This window comes from Mastacembelus armatus, chromosome 13 (genome assembly GCF_900324485.2).
Source record: "Mastacembelus armatus chromosome 13, fMasArm1.2, whole genome shotgun sequence".
Taxonomy (NCBI): Eukaryota; Metazoa; Chordata; class Actinopteri; order Synbranchiformes; family Mastacembelidae; genus Mastacembelus; species Mastacembelus armatus.
Genome location: NC_046645.1, coordinates 3087542 through 3112325, shown reverse-complemented (window position 1 = coordinate 3112325; position 24784 = coordinate 3087542). Strand labels below are relative to the sequence as shown.

General features: G+C 42.1%; 1 protein-coding gene across 2 annotated transcripts; it reads right to left on the bottom strand.

Moving 5' to 3' along the window:
• Positions 1 to 24176, bottom strand: git1 (G protein-coupled receptor kinase interacting ArfGAP 1). Of its 2 annotated transcripts, XM_026328108.1 has the most exons (21): positions 23778 to 24176; positions 19707 to 19840; positions 19027 to 19139; positions 18144 to 18249; positions 17707 to 17793; positions 17463 to 17593; positions 17257 to 17351; positions 17097 to 17139; positions 16355 to 16381; positions 13879 to 13927; positions 13644 to 13716; positions 12869 to 12966; positions 11919 to 12030; positions 11366 to 11490; positions 10306 to 10458; positions 8810 to 9175; positions 7551 to 7631; positions 7104 to 7180; positions 6379 to 6555; positions 3980 to 4043; positions 1 to 3853 (listed from the first exon to the last, which is right to left on the bottom strand). In XM_026328108.1, exons 1-21 carry the CDS (start codon positions 23827 to 23829, stop codon positions 3638 to 3640), a joined length of 2379 nt encoding a protein of 792 aa, XP_026183893.1. In that variant the 5' UTR covers positions 23830 to 24176; the 3' UTR covers positions 1 to 3637. The 2 variants fall into 2 exon arrangements, with proteins under 2 accessions (XP_026183893.1, XP_026183900.1); XM_026328115.1 differs by lacking the exon at positions 16355 to 16381.
• Positions 24177 to 24784: the final 608 nt, after the last annotated feature.

Genomic DNA, 24784 nt, shown 5'->3' with positions numbered 1-24784 from the left:
CTTGTTTTATTATTTTATTACAAATGTACAGCTTATGAGTTTCCATTACAATTGACCTTTTCTCAGTCATTGTTTTCTCTATACAGTTTGTAACGTCTTCTGTTAAAAGATAACTCTCCCATCACCCATCTCCCATAGTGTAGAGCTGTGAAGAAACACAGGGACAGCAACAGTACAGGCCACAGCGCACTTCAAACTGCTGAGAATCTTAATTAATTGGCTGCAAATTTAATGTTTGTTTCTGTGGAAGGCTTGGTCCAACTGTTGAGGGTGTGTGTTTAAATTTTGGAGAGTATGTGCTGAATTGTGGACGTGATGAAGGTGTGATAAAGTGTGTTGGACGTGAACTGACGGAAACATTCAACATTCACACTAGAGGCACCCTACGTAGTGTCCGCTAACTCGGGGAAGGACCGGGCTGTGTGCGTCTTAGGCCATCCTCCGCCCTTTTGAGATGACTGTAGTGCTAAACCAAAGTGCGCTTCAGACCTTTCTTATAGCCCTATCCGACATCAAACCCCTGCCTCCAACACCTAATGTACCTGAACTAAAATCTGTGCAGTACATAATGTGGATCCTACATCCCCCAGCTGGTGTTTAAAAATAGTGCAACAAAGACCACACCTGGATCAAACTGTTGTTTTTGCTCTTCACGTAACTCTGGCTTATAGTAGGACCACTAATATGCACTGTAAGGTGTGTGTGTGGTGGGGGGGGGGGGGCATCATACCTATACTCAAGTCTTAAAATATCTGCAAGTACATCAGGTGTCAAGACTAAAGAGCTGAATGAAGATTTGGTGAACAGACTCCATAGCCTGAAGCCCACTTGGGCCAACAAATAGACATAAATATCTCACAAACATAACCCTAGTATATAGCTTAATATAAAATATAGCATGAAAATATATGTAAATATATATGGCTCTAGTCTAAAACTTGGGCAATCATGATAGAAGGGACAAGCATTTCTACTGGCCCCTGTGTGTTGGGATGTGTGTGAAAGTATTTCTCTTGGTTCAGCAGTCAGTACATCACTGTGACTCAGCCAGTCAATCAGGAGATGATGATGATGATGTGCAAAGGCATTCAATATCAAACAATGATAAAGTTCAAGAGTCTTTTGAACATGATTTGCTTTGACAGGGAACAGAGCAAAAGATTCAGCCTCTAACCTACAGAGACAGTGTGAGAGGCTGAGGAACACTGACAGTCAGACACCCTTTGTGATTATCGGAGGGAAAGAGAAAAATGATACAATGACAGTGGTCTAACAACAATCTCTCAAAGTGTTTGGGGCTAATAAACGTCTAATTAGTTCTTGTTGAAAGGCAGAACAAAAAAAAGTACTGTAACTGATGAGTCCAGTGTTTTGTGAGTGAATTTAAACATGCACCGAGCAGGACCACAGAACAGACCAATGCTAAACCAACCAGCCACAAACACTTTGAGAAATGAGCTGCAAAAAGGTTCAGAGGTGATTCAAAACTAGAAGAGGACGAAGCCCCTGGCAGCTAGGAAAGACTTTCTAGATCCTATCTGCATCCTTACTTACAGATATGACCGTATTTGTTCGGCACAGTACTAAACCTACAGTAAGACAAGTAGGCTTCTTTAAAAACAAACACAAAGACATCTTTGTTCCCAATGCTGTCTCCCCTGGCAGAGTTCAGAGACTGTGAGCTAGAAGTGACAACTTCTGTGGCCGAGATCAGCAGGCCACGACAGAGAGTCCAAGTCTGAGAGGTGAAACTAATTCATTGCAAACTAAATCAAGCACAGTTGAAGTTCATGACGAGATTTCAAAATGAACAAATCTCAAATCTTCCTAAACGGAAACGATGCAGTTAGTATCTCTCACCATATATGTGAACGCTCCAGCCTGTTGGATCTGGCGCTTTCCACAGGTCTACTTAAAGCTTAAAACTTCAACATACGCGTGTCATATCAACTTAGTGTCAATGAACATTTGCTAACATGCATGCAAATAATGGCTGCTCTGTAATACAAGCACCCAGGAGCACACCCACCATGTAAGTTACATATTGCTTCAAGGCAAGACTGGATGGGGAAGGGGGTTAATCATCATACACAAACTGGACTAAGTGGTGTGCTTGATTTACTTATCCTGCTTGGCACAATAAAAATGAAAATGGGATTGATTCTGAGATGATTCCACTGGCTCTGTTAAATGAGGCAAAATTGTGAGAGAAGTCGAGCACAAAAACAGCTGAGAAACCTTGAAAAGAGTGTTTTGATCCAAGTCCTGTCATAATTCACCAAGGGGCTTTTTCGGTCTGACAGAAAATCACGACCAAAAAATGAAATTCACCCGGCACCCGCTCCCCTTTGGCAACTGTTTAACCCCTTAGTCACAGGACATATCACAACATGAAGAAAAACCCTAAGCTGTCACCCAGGCATGGAGTGTTTGAGAAATGCTGAGGACTATTTCACAGGTTATTTTTTTGTGTACATTTCCTTAAATCTAAATAAGAAGTTGAGCACATACTGTCTCCCTATTCCACTAAATGAGAATCATACTTGAGACAATGTAATACACACACAAACAGTTAAAACCAAGATGACAGTCAGTAAAAATATCAATACAAAAAAAAAAGTCATGATAAACAATAACAATAAATCACAATTATTCCAGTGTAAGTGTTTTGTTTTCATAAGTCAGTAATATTTGTCCTCAGAGGTGCAGACAACCAATCTGCATAATCGAAAGGAAAAAAAAAAGAAAAAAGAAAATGAGGAGAGAGCAAAGAAATGAAACCATGCCAGAACGAGCTGTGTACCACCAACAACAAAGGGTAAGGAAAAGCCTGAATCCCCTGCAGAAGCTACCCAGGAGGAACTGTGAGAGCCTGGTGGGGTGTAGAGTGAGTTAAGAGATGGATCCCAAGGCGCCCTTCCCTGCACCGCCACCTCATCCTATGTGGGATGGGATAGAGGAGGAGGGGGCCTCACATTTGGCTGGAACGTGAGGCGCAAAGGAGCGGGCCAGAGAGGAAAGAACAGGAGGAACGTCCTGACTTCTCGCAGGACGGAGGGACGGAGATGCTGTGCAGCAGCATGTTGTCATGGTCGGCCTATCTACTCCCCTGTCTCGCAGCATACATTCTCTCACTCCCCAGTAAGAGTAAACAGGGAGCGGGATGAATGACAGGTGAGAATAAATAAAGTGGTAACATCTCAGGGTTCAGTTCACTGTACATCGCCACTATTGCATTCCATGTAATCTTACCACAATTTTAGCGTTTTATTATACACATCTTATTCCAACAGTTCAGTTTGCTCTCAGCTGTAGCTCCCATGTTGCATTCTTCCACCCGTCCTCCCCTACTTTCATTTCCATGTTTGAGTTTCTCCTTTTCTGTAGTGTTTCAACTAAACGGTCAGTGGTTTCATCCGATTCTTTCCATGCATTTTCCAAACTTCTCTCTAGTTTTTTTCTTTCTTTCTTTATCAAGACCATCATCCTCTCAGCAACTCCCTCTCCCTCGTCCTCCCATCCATGGTGTGATCATATTATCCTCTTTGTTCCTCTCCTAGAAGCCCCTCCCATCCCTCTTAGTCCTCCCATACATTGATCTCTCTCTCCTCTCTCTCCACTCTTTCATTCATGCAGATCACTGTTTCTTCTCACGGGTGGTGATGGTGACCAGTTGCTTGGCAGCCTTTGCGATGTCGTAGGCGCACTGGATGACCTGCTGAGTGAGGAGCTGATAGTCCACTGCAGGGGCCCCAGGCTCTGAGGGCGCCGCCTTACGGCACTCTACCTGCAACCGCGAGGCACTAGAAGCCAGAAGGCGGAGGGAGCAGTGGACTGCGTCCAGCGCTGGGCGCTACAGAAAAATGAAGGGAATCAAACTCACACTGTGAATTGCCGAATATGTAAATGGACAGAGGAAGATGAAAGAAAGCAACACTCAGGCAAAAACATGAGAAAGACACACACAGAGGAAACTTACTTTAGGGAAGAGTGATGCCATCTCAGTGACAGCAGAGTGGATCTTCTCAGAACATGGAACAAAGCTAAGGAAGAGATAAATAAGCTATTTATCTTGGTTATTGACTACAGTTTAGGCAACAGGGTTGTTCTTTTGAATAAAGTGAGACTCACTCACTGATCCTCTGACTAGATTGAACAGTTCAAACTTCCTATGGGTATTTTTACTCCTAACGTGTGGTTCAGTTAAAACAACCCTCTAGTGGTAGCTACATTAAAGTATTAAGATTGTCAGACCACAAACCAAGACCTCCTGAAAAGAGGGGCCTTGTCTGAAAGCCAACAAATCAACTATAGTAGTCCTCACAGCAGATTAATGATGTAAGCATGAATTCAAAGGATGAAGTGCTGTTAAATCTATCTGCTCATGAATATACAATCTAAATGTAAGAGTGTATTATCTCAATGCAAATAATTTGGTGGCCATGATAAATACACACAAGACTCTGTGATCCATCAGATGATGAAAAGCAAAAGTGCAGCGTTTTTTGTTTGTGTTCTACTTTGGTGGTTGATCATGAAGAAGTGGGTGAAGCAGTAATCAGCAGTGTTGCAGTAAAATACACCTCTTTCTTATCCCATCTCTTACTATCAGTTAACTGGACTATTATTTATTTCCCCAGGTTCCTGATGTTGCAGGTTAAAAATCGTCATCACCATCTCAAGTAACGTTCGCAAACATATTCATCTGGTGCAGCTGTTTTAGTTGGTGTGAAGTAACAGAGGTTGTGATTTTAAAAAATGGTTTTGGCGCTGAATGTTCCTGTGACTCAGTGTGTTATCCAATTAAGAGGATCAGGCTGCACTTCTCACAAGGTTAAAATTAGAGGTATTTACAGTATTGTTCAAAATAATAGCAGTACAATGTGACTAACCAGAATGATCCAGGTTTTTAGTATATTTTTTATTGCTACATGGCAAACAAGTTACCAGTAGGTGCAGTAGATTCTCAGAAAACAAACAAGACCCAGCATTCATGATATGCACGCTCTTAAGGCTGTGCAACTGGGCAATTAGTTGAAAGGAGTGTGTTCAAAAAAATAGCGTCTGCCGTTGACTGTACAAACTCAGAACTATTTTTTTTGTTTCTAGGATTTAGCAATCCTGTGAATCACTAAACTAATATTTAGTTGTATGACCACAGTTTTTTATAACTGCTTCACATCTGTGTGGCATGGAGTCAACCAACTTGTGGCACCTTTCAGCTGTTATTCCACTCCATGATTCTTTAACAACATTCCACAATTCATTTACATTTCTTGGTTTGGCTTCAGAAACAGCATTTTTGATATCACCCCACAAGTTCTTGATTGGATTAAGGTCCGGGTGTTGGGCTGGCCACTCCATAACATTAATTTTGTTGGTTTGGAACCAAAACTTTGCTCGTTTACTAGTGTGTTTGGGGTCATTGTCTCGTTGAAACAACCATTTCAAGGGCATGTCCTCTTCAGCATAAGGCAACATGACCTCTTCAAGTATTCTGACATATGCAAACTGATCCATGATCCCTGGTATGCGATAAATAGGCCCAACACCATAGTAGGAGAAACATGCCCACATCATGATGCTTGCACCACCATGCTTCACTGTCTTCACTGTGTACTGTGGCTTGAATTCAGAGTTTGGGGGTCGTCTCACCAACTGTCTATGACCCTTGGACCCAAAAAGAACAATTTTACTCTCATCAGTCCACAAAATGTTCCTCCATTTCTCTTTAGGCCACTCGATGTGTTCTTTGGCAAATTGTAACCTCTTCTGCACATGCCTTGTTTTTTTTAACAGGGACTTTGTGGGGGATTCTTGAAAATAGATTAGCTTCACACAGACGTCTTCTAACTGTCACAGTACTTATTTCTACTCATTTTAGCTGAACAGCCTATAATTTTTTGCACCTCTTTATAGGTTTTCCTCTCTCCAATCAACTTTTTAATCAAAGTACGCTGTTCTTCTGAACAATGTCTTGAACGACCCATTTTCCTCAGGCTTTCAAATGCATGTTCAACAAGTGCTGGCTTCATCCTTAAATAGGGGCCACCTGATTCTCACCTGTTTTTTCACAAAATTGATGACCTCACTGATTGAATGCCACACTGCTATTTTTTGAACACACTCCTTTCAACTAATTGCCCAGTTGCACAGCCTTAAGAGCGTGCATATCATGAATGCTGGTCTTGTTTGTTTTCTGAGAATCTACTGCACCTACTGGTAACTTGTTTGCCATGTAGCAATAAAAAATATACTAAAAACCCGGATCATTCCGGTTAGTCACATTGTACTGCTATTATTTTGAACAATACTATATTTTACAGCAAGCAGTGTTTGCCCTTTTTCTTTTATCCATCTGTGATGTCCTTCACCTACCTGTCGTGTTTGAACTCCTGAGCAGCCCTGAGCAGCTCCTGGATGTTCTTTGTCACCTGCTCAGTCTTCAGTATGACATCCTCTGTACAGGGCAGGGTGGGGTCTGGCTCCCCTGCCTCCCCACCTCCTCCGTCCTCCGACTCCCCACGACCTTCCTCTTCACTGCTGCGGCCCATACTGTAAAGAGAGACATACACTTAAATACACTTAAATTAAAACACTCAGCCAGAATAAAGTGTTGACAGTCATCTGTCAGTCTTAAGTCTTCCACATCTAAAGAGACTGTCTTTTTGCTCTTATGTCTTATGGTAGCTGGCAGATCAGCTGGCCCCTGTGGTCCCAATTTACAGTACTGGAGAAAAGAGATAAATGCAGTAACTAGGGCGAAATGTTTGAGATATCCACCTGAGAACTGTAAGCTTATTATTATACGCACATAATATTCATATAAGACAAATGAGCATAATCTCAAACAGTTTCAAGGTCAGAATGTCAGAAATCACTTTGTCTTGTGGATTTTATTCTGATAAAACTGTTACTGGTACAAATAAAACAGCCATCTATTGCTATTTCCCGCTTATCCTGGTACATCCGGGTCACAAGGGGAAATATGAAACATAACAATAGAAAATATATATCATCTGGTACTAGCATTCAGTGAAACTATTTCCAGATACAGAAATACACACACGTTTGTATATACAGTGACTTGCGTTAAGTCTGACCTTAGTGAGACGTCGTATGTTTGTGTGTTGTCATAGTCACTGTCTGTGCCACTGCCATGTTTTTCTGGTTTAGGGACCTGAGGGGAGGAAACACAGCAACAACATGCGTAATGATTACTGTCATCAGACCTCCTCGAAACTCTGCTCTTCAGAGCTAAATAGTTACCACCTCCCACAAAGTTCAAGCATTCGTTCCCATTTGAATGAAAAGTTTTTTTTTTGTTTTTTTTTTTAAATCAGCCGTTTTTAACCTTTACAATAAAGATCCATTCAGTGAAAGGCTAATTATTTGGAAATGTTTACATCGTCAAACAAATTTCCATGCAAGAAAAGCAGGATTAACATACACATTTCAGGCCCTTTCAGTATTTCCAAAAATTTAAGCCTATAATTTCAAATTCCTGAATGGACTGAACAGAATATCGCAAAAACCAAAAAGGAATTCACCATGTATCTGCCCATCTCTGTAGATCCAGACAAATGCTGGCCTCCGTACGGTGCTGGACTGCCTGTACTGCCCTTCCTTACCTGCAAAAAGAGAGGCACACAAGGATCCAGAGAGGGAGACAGAGGTGAATGGTGAAAGAGATGGAAAAATAAATGAAAAAAATAGAAGACAGAAATAGATCAAGTTATAGGAGGAAGAAAGGAGTGCAGGGAAAGAGAGATGTTTTTATAAAAGAGCAGAAAAACAATGAGCCAGCGAGAGCAGCGCCAGATCAACTCGGCAGCTCACCCATCATCCCATCAAGACTACATGCCTCTATAAGTATCTAACACTGACATTTGACCAATCAACTAAACCAACCAGTGATCAAGAGCTACACATCACACAGAGCATCTAGCATTGACAACACATACCAAAAACTAATGTTGATCTCCAGTATTAAAATGCATAATAAGCAGAAGTGATGCGCAGTGTGCGAGAATTCTACGTTTGAGAATGAAATGGCAAACAATACAATTACAGACAGACTGCTTACATCCAGAGGATGCACGGTTGCACTGCAGTGAGCAAGGGACAGAGAGGTGAGGAGAAAGAGAGGAAAAAAACAAATAGGTAAATCTTTGTGTAAAGAGATGGTGAATTGGACACTCATTTATCGTCCATGGGGGATAATAGTAGTGCTGTGTAAATGTGTGTGTATACTGTAGCTTCAAAGATGTTGCTGTAGGCTAAATGCTGTTGAATGTCACCTAATTGTTATCAGCCACTTTACTTAAATCCAATCTTTCCAATCAATATTCTTCAATCCAAACATGCTTTTATCTTCGGGTGTATAAAATTGTGGTATGTGTGATCATAGCGAATAAGCAGCTGTCAAGCTGGAGAACTGGGAGGTCAAAAATGTAAAGGTTAAAGGCTGCAGAGCAGGCTAGAGAGCAGAGCATCAGAGGCGTTGCCAGGCAACCGAACAGACAAGACAATCCCTTTTTTTAAATCTTTCCCTTTCAGGTCACAATTTTGCACTTCCCCCTTTATGGTGCAAAAAAATAAATAATTCAAATAGATTTTTAAATGGGGCTCGTGCACAACTCAACCTTTCAAAGGAAAAGATCAGGAACTCAGATGAAGGGTGTGAGAGTCAGTGGGAAATAGATCAGCATTGGACTGTCACCCATCGATCAAGCCAAAGAGAGCCAATCAGCACCACCAAAGGAAGGTGGGAAGTAGAAGGGGCCAGGGGAGTTCTACAGTAACTTACGCTGGGTGTGTTGAGGGGCTGCAGGCGGGCTGCCAGGGAGTCCAGGGCTGGGGGACCATGGGCCGTGGGACCGGGTGCCGCACCTGGCTCGTACATTGAGAAGGCCTGGCGATCCCTCCGGTGGAGATGGGAGTGGGGGGCAACTGAGGAGGGCACTGAAAGGCCAGGAGGGTCTGCTCCTGACCCAAACCCACTCAGACCCCCTCCACTTATTACTCCTCGCATCACATTCCCTTGCCAGTGGACTCCTCCTCCTCCCCCGCCTCCTCCTCCTCCTCCACCAGGACCCCCTACCCCATGGCCAGCTGTCCCCCCAGCCTGCTGGCTCCCCCGCAGCACACTGTTCTCTGTCTGCATCCGTGTGATCTACAGGAGAGGAGGAAGGGAGCAAGGAGGGATGAAAGAATGGAGGAAGGAACATGGGAAGAGTGAAGGGAAGGGAGGGGGTTGTCAACTGAATGGTCAAAGACAAGCATACAAAATTACAGGTACACTAAAAAGATCATAAAGGGCTTCACATATTACCTCACATCAGTACTGGGGTGGGAGGGAATGTACAGTAAAGACACTTCAGTAGGTTACATGAGGTACACATGATGAGGTGGGGATTAGGTCTTGGGAAAGGGTGGAAGGCCCAATTCATACATATATACATTGGTTTGCTTCACAGAGGTCAATGAGGGGAAATATGGGTTCACCTATATGGATGCACTGTTGTCAGCCATCTGAGCTGATGCCATAACACGTTATTTGCAGCATGTCTACTCATTAGTGTTTGCTTGTTAAAGTGCATGTTTGTCTCAGTTCTTCAGGTAAATCCTCAGCAAAGTGAAAACAAGAACACATGAATGAATCATGAGTCACATGACCTGACACAGGCAGCCAATAATCAATACATTGAGCTAAATGTGATGGCTCACAAAACGCCCAGTGAAGCGACGAACAACAGATGAGCAGTATCAGAACAGAACTAAAAATGACAATGGGTATTTGTAGCAGCCTCACTCCACATGTGACATAACAGCTGCTTTAGTTTCTACCTAACGCTGAAAAACTGTCTGCAAATTCAACAGTGTAAGGAAATGAAATATACATCAGCTTGCCTGCCAAGATATTAAAATATTCACTTGTCTCTCCATCATCCTGTCTGAACCAATTCTTCCTTCTTGCTTTGCTAACTTGGCATGTGTTCTTTAATACACTGCCATCTTCCACTACCAGCCCATATCTAATTTTTTATTTGCATGTCCGCATTTTAGGTCCCTGTGTTGACCTATTAAACAATTCATGCCAACTTTTCTCATATCCTTCCATCTGTCTTCCTTTTCATGTTACACTTGAATATTAATAGGATGACAAAAAGTAAGAATATCTGATATCGCTCACTCTCCCACTTTCTGCTTTCTTTCCTCTTAACACTCTACTGTGGTTCAGGTTCTTGATACAGGTATATTGACCGTGTGGCCATCTATTCATCCCTCCTCCGTACTCCCTACCTCCTTCTGGAGCCGCCGGAGCTCCTCGCTCAGGTTGTTGTTGACCTTCATCAGCTGCTGGACCTTAGCTTCTGAGGATGCCAGGGCCTTCTTCACCTCCAGGTACTCCTGCAGGGTGATGGGACCATCTGACAAGTCTGATGAGTCCATACTCTGGATTGAGAAGACATGCAGGCAGCGGTTCAAGCAGGTAAAAAGACAGATGGAAAGTGACAGGTTTGAAAGTAGGCCTATAACTGGTTACGAATATAATTTCTTTTTCTTCCTAATGTATGCATTTTTATGCGTAGGTAATATGAGGATACGCAGTAGGAATACATGCCTTTTTAGCTGAAAAAACCCTGAGCTTTACTGTATAACAGGAAAGGGGTTGGGCTACAGCCTGCAGGGTGGTACAACAGCTGATTACACAGACAAACAGTAGGGCCTTAGTTCTTGCTTTCACCCCCACTTCTTGTAACACTGGAGCATGCTCAAACTCAGTCCTACCCTGCTCTCTAAAAATGAATGTCAAACCCATCTTTTATATTCTGCAAAGCTTTTTGCTCCTAATTCATTTCCACCCTTCCAACAACACATGCAGTGCCATTTGATACCATACCAGTTTATCTTAATGTCCACAGCAAAACAATAAATGCACACATTTCTAGTATGAAGATGGGGGTGGAAAATCTGACTTGTGGTTTTGGCCACTGAGCTAAACAAGTCCAAAGGAAAAGTAGCTACTGGTTTAGCTGTTTACTTTTTCTACCACCCCCACACAGTTGTTTCTTTCTCTGTCCTCTCTTCTGTCCTTCTACACACAGACACACATTGTAAGAACAATGCGTCTCTGACAAGGACCCAAAATTGCTGATGATGTCACTTAGGAGCAATGTTGCAGCCCTGTCAGTGGCCACTCCCTGCAAAGCATGCTGGGACAAGCAGTCTTTTAATAGGAAACTATGAAAAAGCTTTGCTAGCTAAGCTTCAGAGTAAGTAGTGTGTGTGTGTGTGTGTGTGAGTGTGTGTGTGTGTGTGTGTGTGTGTATGTGTGTGTGTGTCTGTTCAAGCACTACACCTTTGCACGGTTGCTGCGTTGTGTGTTGTTGTTATTCTGGGTGGTCAGTTCGCTGTCCGTGTCTTCATCAGAAGCTACACTGTCATAGTCATGCTGGTCGTCATCAATGCCCAAATCCAACGGGTCTGGCCAAGGGAAGAATGTGCTTATTTATTACAGTTCCTTCAGTATAGACTACAGTAGTCCGTTTCTTTGTGGACTGACTTTTGTCCAACCTCTTTTCCATATTCTTTTGGTGTGGTTCTCCATGCTGGTTTTACTTAAAAATCAGCAGTTTGATGCAGAGGACAAAAGTCAAGTTTTTTTGCAGACTGAATTATATTACCAGCATCTGGCAGACAGGTATGGACCATTATGTTTTTTTCTTCACTAAATTGCTGAACAGCTGCTACTAAAATCTTTTAATTAGTTAATGCATTACACTGCTGCACAGAGCAGTTTCGAAAAATGTCAGTAAAATTACATTTATGGATTTATACTTGTAACTAGGTTATGTGACTAGTCTTTCTGTTCTTTAAGCCTAATCTGTTTGTCCCTGCTCCCAGTGTCTCACCAGTAGGGCTGCTGAGACCTTTTCCCTGCTGTCTCCTTTTCGCGTCACTCAGGATGTCAATGATGAGTGTGGCAAACTCCCGAGCGTTGAAACGGGCCAGCTTCTGACGACCCTGAAGGAGGGAAGGACAGAGAAGAGGATTAAAACTTTATTATTTCACCACATGCACAAACACTGTTGTGACTGACTCAGTAAAAGGTTCTCAAAGTTCTTTTTTGGGTTGCACAATTTTACAGAAACAATCCAGCCCACCGCCAGTGGTTCACTGCCTATGACTGCTGTGGTCACCTACCATGTGCTGTGGAAAAACACGGTAATACGGAACACTTACAACACAAACACACACGCACAAACCATGTGCTCACTCATGTACAAACATGAGCAATGAAACACAGAACGTGCAATTACAGCACGCTGGCCTCTGTGTAAGAGAATAAAAGTGCTAAACTAGAATTATTTAAAAAGCACAGTGCAATTTCTAACACAGCAGCTTGGAAGACAAAAGAATGTAAAAGGTTAAACTTTTTCAGTAAACTGTCCAATCCAGACAGAGCACACGTGGCGATGTGGGTATTTTCTGTGTGTGTGTTCTCATTTTAAAAGTCAATGTTTACTCTAATGAGCCACACAGATGAGGAGAAACTTTGGGAGTGGACACAGTTTCTCTCACACTGAGAGAGGGAAAGAGGGGGCACAGAGACAAGCGAGAGAAACAGATGAATTACATCTTTTCTGCTTTCTCACAGCTGAAAAACATCCCTTGTTAATTTCACACTCATTCTTGGCTTTGCGCCCAAACACACACGCACACTGTCCAAATATCTCAAGACAATTTTTTCTTTAGTTAAAAATGTCTAAAATTTCTTAGGTATCTATCTATTTAAATCAGCCAATACAAATGTCTATGTGTACATGCTGTGTAAATCTTTTTGTGATATGTTTGTTTTTACCTGGTTGCGTGTGGCAGAGTACTCAGGATTGACTGGTAAGAAGGGCACCGCGCTGCGTTCTGTTACCAGAGTGCTGTGGTTCTGGGTCGTAAGCCACACTGGAGACAAAAACATGAAGAAGAAAATAAGTTTCTGTGTGTGTGTGTGTGTATGTGTGTGTGTGTGTATGTAAGCCACAAGGTCGTCTTGGCTGGAACAAGTGGAGCCATAGACCCAGTCTACTAACCCACACATACACAGAGATAAACAGAGTACAGAAAAAAATAGTACAGTAGATCCAGCCCCTATAATGCACTGTTGTGCCATGTGCCCTCCCACTGCGTGCAGCAGAATGTGTGTGTGTGTGTGCGTATCCTTGCCACTTACCTGTAGTGCTTCTGTCAGAAAGCACAGCTACTGACTGCTACTAAGGGAAAGAGGGAAAGGAAAAGGAAAAAAGGGAAGGAGACAGAGCGAGAAAGAGCTGAGGAGGAGAGAGACTCAAGAATTTCTGAGGCATTTCCTCACCATGTCTCTCCTCCTCCCTCACTCACTCACTCCATTTGGCCTTCGTCTTCAACAGTCATTTTCCTTTTCTTCTCACTCTGTTCTGTCAACTTCTATATTGAGAATGTCTTTTTTCACATCTTTCTCCTTTTCTTCTCAAAGTTCATGTAAGTGATTCAGTGTGTAGGTGTTTTTGTTTCTCTGAACATTTAGCCTCCACAAAGAGAATTCAAATCACCTTGTAGCCAACATAGGCAGGAAACCAGGTAGGTAATGTAATAAGCCTCACCTGCATCGTTTTCTCTGCGATCCACCTCATCATAGACATCCATCGCTAGCTCCTCAAACAGCCGATTATTGAGCTGTCACACAAAAATTACAGTATATATTTACAATATATTTACAGATGCTGTACTTTTCGAATTACTAACAATCTGAGTGGTTGTCTGACACCAACAAAGTGTTTTAACAAACACATCATTTCTATGCATGTCACTATAGTCTCACATTTTAACCTAACTCACCGCTTGGAGCTTCTTCTTGGCCGCTTTTGCCAGTTCAGAGAGGTCCAAACTAAAATACACAGGTGATAATGAGACAGGTTTCAAAGAGATACACTGGAAAAATATGCATGGGGAGGGTAAAAGATGTAAATATGTAGAGAGAAACAAGAAGTAAGTAGCCTGAATGGTGTCTTGCTAAAGGACAGGGATGGTGACATTGATTGAGAGGACTTGGTGTAACTTTAACCCCAACCCATGTTAAACTGAAACCAACTCCCTGTTCAGTGACAGGGTGCATCTGTAGTTCTGCAAGTAATATCTAAATTAAAAAAAAAACAAACAAACATTAAAGCTATTCTTCATCTGACAGCAATGAAGTTTCATTTAACAGATATGAAGCAACTACAAGTAAAAAGTTTTACTTTCTGAACTGGACTTCTTTCAGGGTGGAGCCTTATGTGGTCAGAGATTATATGGACTCAAGGACAATGGATGAGAACATGCAGAACCTCAGAGTGTGGCATTAATCTGTGTTCGTATCTATGTTTAGCAAGGATATACAGTGGGTACGGAAAGTATTCAGACCCCTTTAAATTTTTCACTCTTTGTGTCATTGCAGCCATTTGCCAAAATCAAAAAAGTTCATTTTATTTCTCATTAATGTACACTCAGCACCCCATCTTGACAGAAAAAATCAGAAATGTAGAAATTTTTGCAAATTTATTAAAAAAGAAAAACTGAAATATCACATGGTCATAAGTATTCAGACCCTGTGCTCAGTATTGAGTAGAAGCACCCTTTTGAGCTAGTACAGCCATGAGTCTTCTTGGGAATGATGCAACAAGTTTTTCACACCTGGATTTGGGGATCCTCTGCCATTCTTCCTTGTAGATCCTCTCCAGTTCTGTCAGGTTGGATGGTGAACGTTGGTGGACAGTCATTTTCAGGTCTCTCCAGAGATGCTCAATTGGGTTTAGGTCAGGGCTCTGGCTGGGCCAGTCAAGAACGGTCACAGAGTTGTTCCGAAGCCACTCCTTTGTTATTTTAGCTGTGTGCTTAGGGTCATTGTCCTGTTGAAAGGTGAACCTTCGGCCCAGTCTGAGGTCCTGAGCACTCGGGAAGAGGTTTTCTTCCAGGATATCTCTGTACTTGGCCACATTCATCTTTCCTTCAATTGCAACCAGTTGTCCTGTCCCTGCAGCTGAAAAACCCCCCCACAACATGATGCTCCCACCACCATGTTTCACTGTAGGGATTGTATTGGGCAGGTGATGAGCAGTGCCTGGTTTTCTCCACACATGCCGCTTAGAATTAACACCAAAAAGTGCAATCTTGGTCTCATCAGACCAGAGAATCTTATTTCTCATAGTCTGGGAGTCCTTCATGTGTTTTTTGGCAAACTCTATGCAGGCTTTCATGTGTCTTGCACTGAGGAGAGGCTTCCGTCGGGCCACTCTGCCATAAAGCCCCGACTGGTGGAGGGCTGCAGTGATAGTTGACTTTGTGGAACTTTCTCCCATCTCCCTACTGCATCTCTGGAGCTCAGCCACAGTGATCTTTGGGTTCTTCTTTACCTCTCTCACCAAGGCTCTTCTCCCACGACTGCTCAGTTTGGCTGGACGGCCAGGTCTAGGAAGAGTTCTGGTCGTCCCAAACTTTTTCCATTTGAGGATTATGGAGGCCACTCTGCTCTTAGGAACCTTGAGTGCTGCAGAAATTCTTTTGTAACCTTGGCCAGATCTGTGCCTTGCCACAATTCTGTCTCTGAGTTCCTTGGGCAGTTCCTTCGACCTCATGAATCTCATTTGCTCTGACATGCACTGTGAGCTGTAAGGTCTTATATAGACAGGTGTGTGCCTTTCCTAATCAAGTCCAATCAGTTTAATTAAACACAGCTGGACTCCAATGAAGGAGCAGAACCATCTCAAGAAGGATCAGAAGAAATGGACAGCATGTGAGTTAAATATGAGTGTCACTGCAAAGGGTCTGAATACTTATGACCACGTGATATTTCAGTTTTTCTTTTTTAATAAATTTGCAAAAATTTCTACATTTCTGTTTTTTTCTGTCAAGATGCGGTGCTGAGTGTACATTAATGAGAAATAAAATGAACTTTTTTGATTTTGGCAAATGGCTGCAATGACACAAAGAGTGAAAAATTTAAAGGGGTCTGAATACTTTCCGTACCCACTGTATGCTAATGTACAACTTCAAAATGTGGAAATTAAAGAAGACCTATGCTGAGACTCTCACCTAGCCTTCCACAGGACAGCCTCTAGTCATCTAGATATTTTTTACTCAATGCTAACTGTACAACTGTTTTCTAGAGACAACAGATCAATGCCTGATAATCTTCCCACTGGATACCCAATGAAGAAGGGGTTAGCTCGTTCTAGTCCACCACAGGGAAAACTACAGAAGATGGAATAGCAGAGAGGGTGAAACTGAAATGAAGGAAGAAATTCTGGGGAAAAAGGAACAAGGAAAGTAAAGATACCTCTGTGTCGGGCACTTAGGACGAGCTCTGGCTCCACCAAGCGCAGCGAAATGGAGAGAACAGAGAATGAGTGAGAAAAAGACAGAAAGAAGAGCGGTAGAGAAGCCACATCAAAAAAGCTTGAATTGCTATTATCAAGTACAACCACTCACCAGACCAGAACAATGCAAGTGCAAGTGGAGTTAGATGGCAGCTCGGAAGACCAACTTAAGTAAAAGATACACTTAGAGGTGCACTTGATTTACCTGCTTTACATGAACAATTTTGACTATATTTTTGACTACTTCTTTGACTCAGCTAAGAAAATCCATTTCCCATCCAGTATTTGAGGGAAGCCGAGCCAAGTAATGCCAAACTTGATTTAGCCCAGCCTGAGTGTGCAAATCTGGACCTCCTAAATCAAACCTGCAGTTTAAGTATCTAAATCATCAGAGTTCCCTATAAAAGCTCATATCGGCATGTACAAAAAAAAAAAAAAAATACTGCTTTGATATTGATGCCAAAAACCTTCTTAATCAAACTCCTTTCTTGGGTGGGGTTACATATACTATGGTGCCACCCTCTGGTCAGAACACGAAACTGCCTCAGTATCAATTAATCTATGTCAGGGAAACAGTGAAAAGAAGCAGTCATAGAAATACGCCAAGTCAGGTAGCTGCAAGTATACTAACATGCCAACCAAACCACACCACGCATGCAAAAAGAGGGTGTTAAAATCAACTAATAATTTCATGGTCCATACCTGTCTGCCATCTGAGGAATGATATAATGGCCGTTCTTGTGATCTGAGAAGATGAGAGAGGCGACTTAAAAAAGCATAAAAGCTATCACAGTACGTCACTGAGGATGACTGCTAGGATTCAGGACATGTGAAGTGCACACAGCTTGATACAGTGGGTTACCTGGGCGTCGTCCACACAGGTAAAAGGCTAATCTGTCTGTCAGTTCATACTGACACTCTACCAGTCGCTCTGCTAGCTCTATATGGCCTGCCTGCCTGGAAAACAGAAACAAACACATTATTTTAATTTCTTTTTCTGATCATTTTTCCTTCATATTCTCTCATGGCAGGTTTGATTGTGTGAAATGTGTCTCCACTGTCTTATACCTAGCATAGTCCATGGGTGAGCGACCATTGATGTCAGGTGCTCCAGGGTCTGCACCATACACCACTAGCAGCTCAGCCTGTAAGATCTGGCCTGCCTTGGCTGCCACATGGAGCGGGGTAGTGCCTTTTTCCTGGAAGGTCAGGTATACACACACTCAGGACACAGGACCTGGCACAAAGCAAACAACTGAACAGAGTAGCTTATAGCTAGATAGACTGAGTCAGTGAGTAGATTTTTCCTAACCGGATGGAAGAAGTTGGCCTGAGCGCCGAGGGACAGAAGCCGAAGGCACGTCTCTAAACTCCCTGTCCGCACACTGGAGTGAAGTTGCTAATAAGGAAGCAAAGAGAATAGGCAAAGAGGAGACAAAAACAGAGAGATGGGGGTGGAAAGATTAAACATCGTGGGGAGACAGAAACAGGCAGAATCCTCTTATTAGCCCACTGGAGCTCTACAGCATTAGAGATCATTATTACATCCTGCTGTGTCATTCAGATCACTTCCTGCCACAGGGTTTAATCAGTTAGCACGCATGCATGTGTGAATATGTGTCTACACACGCGCGCACAAAGTCTCCCACTCACATCAACTCCTTTGTGCTTACACGTCATTTACCAGTGTGACTATGTCCGTGTGGCTAATTAACCTGAACTCATTATGTCATAATACTGAGCCCTCACCTTACTGAGGTCCTTGGTAGTGACGCCATCATCATCACGGCAGGGCAGCTTGTGCACAAAGGCCAGCATCTGATATTTGGCTCTAATGAACTCTGACTTTGTGGGGCTGCACAGGAAGACAAGGTAAGATGGTTATCAAAGTAAAAACATTACAAGGTGAGGATAAAATACATCCTACTACAATTCATGTCAATCTGACTGTGCATTTTCTTTTTCTGATGGCCACTCTGGTTTCTTTCTACAAAACAACCTTCAGTATCATGAGTACATACACTTAAACACTTAACATATTAGCATAAGTCCTATTGAGATTTTGAAATCTAACATAAAGTAACTAATGTGAAGTAAGATGCAGTGTTGTGTTTACTGAGACACACACAGAGCAAAAAGGGAGAAATGTGTAGCTGTTCTTTTAACTAAAACTAAAAACAGCATCATTATATTTTTCCATCTGCTTATATAAGTATGATTATTGTCTTTCATTCTAAAACACCATTTTAAGATGTTTTGGAACTTCAGCAAAATGAGAGGACTTCTTTTTCCCTGATGGTCCAAGGGTTGATCAACCAACAAGCCCTTAAGTCATATTTTATTTCAAATGCACTACAGAATTATACACTATGCTGACAAGACCTATCCTGTATATAGCTTGTAATAACAAGCTATACAAACAGTCCTATGACAGCAGATCAAGATTCATTAGGAAAGTGATGCATGGCTAAGAGAAAACTGTTTAGAGGGCATTACAGAGCAGCTAGGTATTCTTCACTACTGAAAACACTCATTATGTTCAGAAAGGTTATGTAACACTGTGCAAAAGAAATAATTTCCCTCAGCAAATGTAAAGTTGGGGGTGTGAGGAGGTTGTAGAGAGTATACTTACTGGACTTTGTCCTGAGGGTTGGGTTTCCTACGACCGCTCTGCACCTGAGCAGGGTCCAGGAGGCTGTGCTCCCATATGGAGTTGGCTCCATTACTGGCCAAAGTCTGAACCATCTAAAAGGCACACGTGTACACACGTACACACACACACACACACGCACACACGCACACACACACACACACACGCACACACACACACACACACACACACACACACACACACACCAGTGACTCAGTGATGGTTCACCAACAGGCATGAAACTGCCACCATCCAAGTACATTTTGTTGAGTTAACACAGCACATCACTAACACAAATACTCATGTTTGGAATTTAACACTGGTTAAAAAAAAACAAAACCAAAATGACCAAACACGCCCACAAACATTTCATACATTCTTAATTACACAGTAAAGTTGAATAGTCTGACAATAGCAGATATAAATACAAGGCTTTGTATAAAAAGAGGGTAGTCGTAGAATTTAATATTTATAAGAAGAAAAAGACGAACAGATGAAATAAACTGAAAATAGATTTCCATCTAGTGCTGAGTTAGTTTCTGTACCAGTCTTCTTCTTCTTGTGTGGCAGTAATCTGAGGTTCAGGTTTTGTACTTGCTTCAAAGCTTCATCCCTTTCCTGTTACCATTTCCTTTCCCTCAAACTTAATTTGCCAAACATACCTGCAGTAGTGTGGGGGGCCATCCACTGTGCCTCAGGTGCTTGACTATAGAGATATGGCGTCCTAAGCTGCGGTGGACTGAACAGCATTCATCACAGATCAGGACTCCACGGTTGATACTGGTCCAGCCCGGGTCTAAGACAAACAGATGAATGATATCAAATGCATTGCAAACATGCTGATTGCGTTAGACTTTTTAGCTGAGTGCTCACCACAACATTCACTTTAGTCGAGGCAGCATGAACAACACTCTTTTCTCCATCCTGCAATAAACCTCTCAATATCCTAGCAGTGTAATGTGTGGGGTCTAAATTACAGTTTGCTAAAACAAGACTCAATGGTGCCATTTCTCCCAGAAAGACATGCGCTGTGCCTACTGCTCTACCCTGACTTCATTCAAGGTTAAGTCAAACATATGCTCTCTTTAGTCCTTTGCTAACTTGCAGTGTTTGAAATATGTGGATATGAATACACACAGAAGGACAAGCAATCGATGAACAGCATAATGTGTAAAACACAGTGCTCCTGTTAGATTTATGGGTCTTTTCAAATTTACAAGTAAATGTACAGCCCAGTGGAAACAAAAGCAAAGGAAGAGACACACTTTACATGATATGCATCTCTCTAGCAAGTGAAATGGCTGTTAACAGTGTAATTAACCCAAAAACAAAAAACACCACCTTACTGTAAAGAATGGGCATTTAGTACAAACTGGATCATACACAAATTATATACTGGGTTGCACTATAATTCCACCCCAGCACATTCTGTGAATTTTTATTTACTAATCAACTAATGCATGCACAGAGCCCAGCTTTGATCCAAGTGCCTACGAACAGAGGACTCAGTTAACCCTGTGAGATTTCTTTAAACCCAATGATCTAAATGTTGGACAAAAAGCAACAAAAAAAAAAAAAGTGCAGCAAAAAGGCTGAAAGTCAAAGTTGAGTCACAGCCAAAGCAACACAAGTCCATAAGATTTATTTCCATATATTATATTTTACTGGTTTGCTAAATATATCAGCAATACTTTATGTAAAAATGAGAAAATGTAAAGACAATTTGAATTTGAAGATTGAAGACATTTTGAATTCGATAAATGACACATTCTAATAACATGCATGGTAATACACGTCCTACATACGGACACACCACATGGAAACTCTGACCTTTCCAGTATTAACGGCTGGATCTAAAACAAGTGATGTGTCACTGATAGTGCAGGAGGTCAGATCTACTGGTTTTCAACAACAGTTTAAGGTTTTTCACATGAACATTTTACATTTGTTTTAGTCTGCCTGAGGGTGAGGCAAGTACCTCAACCTTATTTATTAAATAGGAATAGGTGTGGGTGAATGAGGTGACAATTGGAGGAGATGCAGCGAAAGCCAGAGAGAGTCTACCCACAACAGCAGACTAGTCATGTTCTTGCCCTCAGGAGTCTAATGTGATGAGAAGTTACACAGACATTTATGCACATACTGCATGTGTGCTCGTGCATACACGTGTGCGCGCACACACACACAAACACACACACACACATCTAGTCACAGCATTAGTCACTCGCAGACTGGGATAAAACTGTCAAGGGCTTAGGGTATTAATGGAGCTAAAATAGTCCATCATCAGATGAACTGACATGCCGTAAGTCTTTTAGCACAGAAAAAGTCACAGCAACTACAAAATGGTTATAAGAGCTATAGACTAGTTGAGAACAATAACCTCTAGGCTTTAAAGGCTGGACTGCAGCAATTTAATTCTTTAATCTGCGTAATAAATATAAAAACTCCCACAGGCTATCCTATCTGCTTGGCTCGCTGGATCAATATGAGGCTACACCATTAAGCTATTAGACCAGCATAGACTATTGGCAGTGGTGTATTGGCCAAATCTGCAGCGTGATATAATTTAGACTAAAGTTGGTCTGATTCATCAATACAACATTGACATTTGTTTTTATAACTGTCACTTGAACTTGCACAAAAATGTGCATTATAATGAGTATTTAAAATAAACACTGCTATAAAGGCCACATACATTCACTTACCTCAAAATCTGAATAGTAAGTTTCGACACTGGAACCTACAGAGGAATCACACGTCTGAATCGCCATTTTAGTTTTCAGGAGCACTAAAAACAGGAGCTCCTAAAACTAAAAGGAGCACAGCTGGTCGAACTGGTGGCCCACGTTTACTGCAAGTTTGATTTTATTACAATCATTATTCCTGTTTGCGCTTTTCAAAATCAACCACATACAAGTCTCGACCTCAACAACAGAACTTGACAACACAGCACAATATACAGATTCAACACCATTGACAAACTGCTGTACAAAAACCTCAATTCTTTCACGCAAAAGTTTCAACTTCTCATATAACTGCATCTGTTTACCACCATGACAACATGATTTGTTTTCATGGCATGATATTAAAGCCTTCTGAGCCTTGGCTAGGAATGGGAGTATCAGTCGTCCTTTGTAGACATATCATTGAGTTATGCACCAGTGTGACACAAAGCTGTGTAGTGGGGAGGTGGCCTGTCACCAGTGGCTAGGTCAGCTTTTTGCAGAACACAATGCGTATGTGTGCATGTGGTCGTAAGGAAGGGCTGATGGTGCAGAGAGCTGATTGCAGACAAAATATATAGCAGTAAGAGGTATGCTGGACACAAGCTGACTACCTTTAGGAAAAAAATAAGTAATATTATCTAAGGAAACCCATGTAAATAAACTACTGCATTTACAACAACAGGATTCATTTGTCTTGACAACACAGCACATGAATCATATGGCAAGACATTGTTTAACTTAAGGAAAGATGTTCAACTGAGATTGATCAGTGCTGGTTAGATTCGAACCTGAGAAAAGCAATTGAGGAGGCAGGAGGACAAACAGTCCCTGAAGCAGGAAGGTAAGTGTATACTAAGACAGCAGCAAGCCAGCCAAATCTTAAATACACCGAGCACAGACACACACTGCTATGAGGGGGGGAGCAGCTGTTGTAAGCCATGTACACATGAATGAATACAAGCGACACACTCACCCAGGAGCCTCAATAATCAAGTGCTTCAAACTGAACATCAGGGCATGTGAAGCTCAATATGCAAAGGAGGAGGCAGGGGAGGAGATACCAAGGTTGTTTTTGACATCACCTCTACCTCACTTTCCACCAGAAAACACACAGATATGAATGTTCGTTAATGTGGCTCTGTACGAAAGATATAAATACTATTGTTGTCAAACAGGTGGAGTTTAAACATAATGACTCTTTCGTTCAGACTGAATTTCCCCAGCGTTAGGGGCCAATTCATTTATGAACTGTGGGAGAGTGAACACACTGTAAAGAGGCGTACAAATTGTGTACAAACCTCGTGTAGTTTTTCAACGATATGTCTAAAAACCTAATATGTGATGCTGTTAACCCACTGGCAGGCAGCTGACGCGTTCGGCTTAGCAGTAACTTGGCGTTTAGCAAAAAGTTAGCTAACGTCGCAGCTAACTAAGCTAGCGACGCTAGCCAGGTACACAAACCAACAAAAATGCAACCGGCAAGTTTTAATAATAACAAAATTAATTTGAAATATTACCGTGATGTTGTGTGCTAGTTTGATGAGTGCAAGCTAAATGTTAAAAACGACAATTAACACAGAGAGAGGCAAAATAGACCTCAGTAGCAGGCTAGCCAGGCTAAGCTAACGCGTTAAAACTCTGTCTCGGTCACGAAAATCAAAACAAACGTGTCTGAAATTTTTTTAAAAAAGGCGACATAAAAATCTGACACTCGTCTCTTCCATTGCAGCAAACGACCCACTGGCCCTCACATGTGGCCCCGATCACATAAAAATACACACCAAGCAGATCAATGGGCACATTAACGTTAGCTTGGGTTATAACACGCCTATTTTTCACTGTTTATTTGGGGCCTAAGCGACGCTCGCAAGACCAGGCCGCTTTCCTGCTCTGCGGACCCGCTGACAGTGACAGCAGCCTCGGCCCTGTTGTGCCACCGTGTCGCCCTCCCGACGTATTGTTCCAGTACACTGGTCTATTTTGATTTATCCCCCTCCTCCCTACCTGGCGCACTGCAGTCGGCGCAAACTTCTGTCCTTTGGAGCTTCCTTGACATCTCGAAAGTGGCTTAAATTAAGAGCTGGATGTCGGCGATGATGTAGTTGTTCGCCCTTTTCCCCCCGAGCTACCGACCGACGTCTGTCGTCAACCGATGCGGCCCCTGAATCCCCGGAAGCCGGGTGGTGTGATCGGCTTTCCCGGCCAGCTGACAGTTGAATTTCCCGTTTGTTCCTGCGGTTTCTTCGCCCACGTTCACTGGCGAGCCGAAAGTCTAGAGCCAGGTGAAGTGAACATAGTTAATGTGGATGTTTGTATGAAGCCTCATATCGCAATATTTAGTAAATCAGATCGTTGCATTGCCTGCAAGTCACCGAGAGACGGCGGCTCTCTACCTGTCAGTTTCCGTACACACACCCAACATCCCTGCAACCTACGGAGGGGCAGGGAGGGTGAGGGGGCAAAATCATCCCGTCATTCCTTCAAAGCTGAGATGGGTCTCACAGACAGACCAGACTGAATTAAACATAATCAACTTATGGTTTAATATGTTTAATCTTCACCGGCTACAATAGAAATATAGGCTATTTTTTACACCCTGGAAATAAGAGATCCAGAGTTATCCTGATCCTGTTGGCCTGGACTGACAATTATTAATTTGTGAAAGTGGAAATATAAAATAAATAAATAAATAAATAATATATATATATGATACTGCATATCTGTATGTTTGCACCAGACACCAAGACAAATTCCTAGTTCTGTAAAGTGTTATTTGCTGTACATGGCAATAAAACTTATTTTGATTCTGATATATATGATGCGTTATCACACAAATACACACAATAACCATGTTCACCTGTTCAATAAGGCAAAAAAACAAACAACAAACAAACAAAAAAGCAAAACAAACAAAACAAAAGACTGATTTAATTGAAGTGGGAATGTGGCCATGCAAAGACAAAATTAAAACACTATAAACTGTAAACAGTAGCACAAAATAGGCTTTAGGA

Excerpts from the sequence above, each read along its gene's own strand:
- git1 (XM_026328108.1), bottom strand. The coding sequence starts at position 23,829 with ATGTCAAGGAAGCTCCAAAGGACAGAAGTTTGCGCCGACTGCAGTGCG. Across the intron at positions 17,140-17,256 it reads CCTGTGTGGACGACGCCCAG|ATCACAAGAACGGCCATTAT; the intron begins GTAACCCACTGT and ends TCATCTTCTCAG. Across the intron at positions 13,928-16,354 it reads CCTAAGTGCCCGACACAGAG|TTTGGACCTCTCTGAACTGG; the intron begins GTATCTTTACTT and ends TGTGTATTTTAG.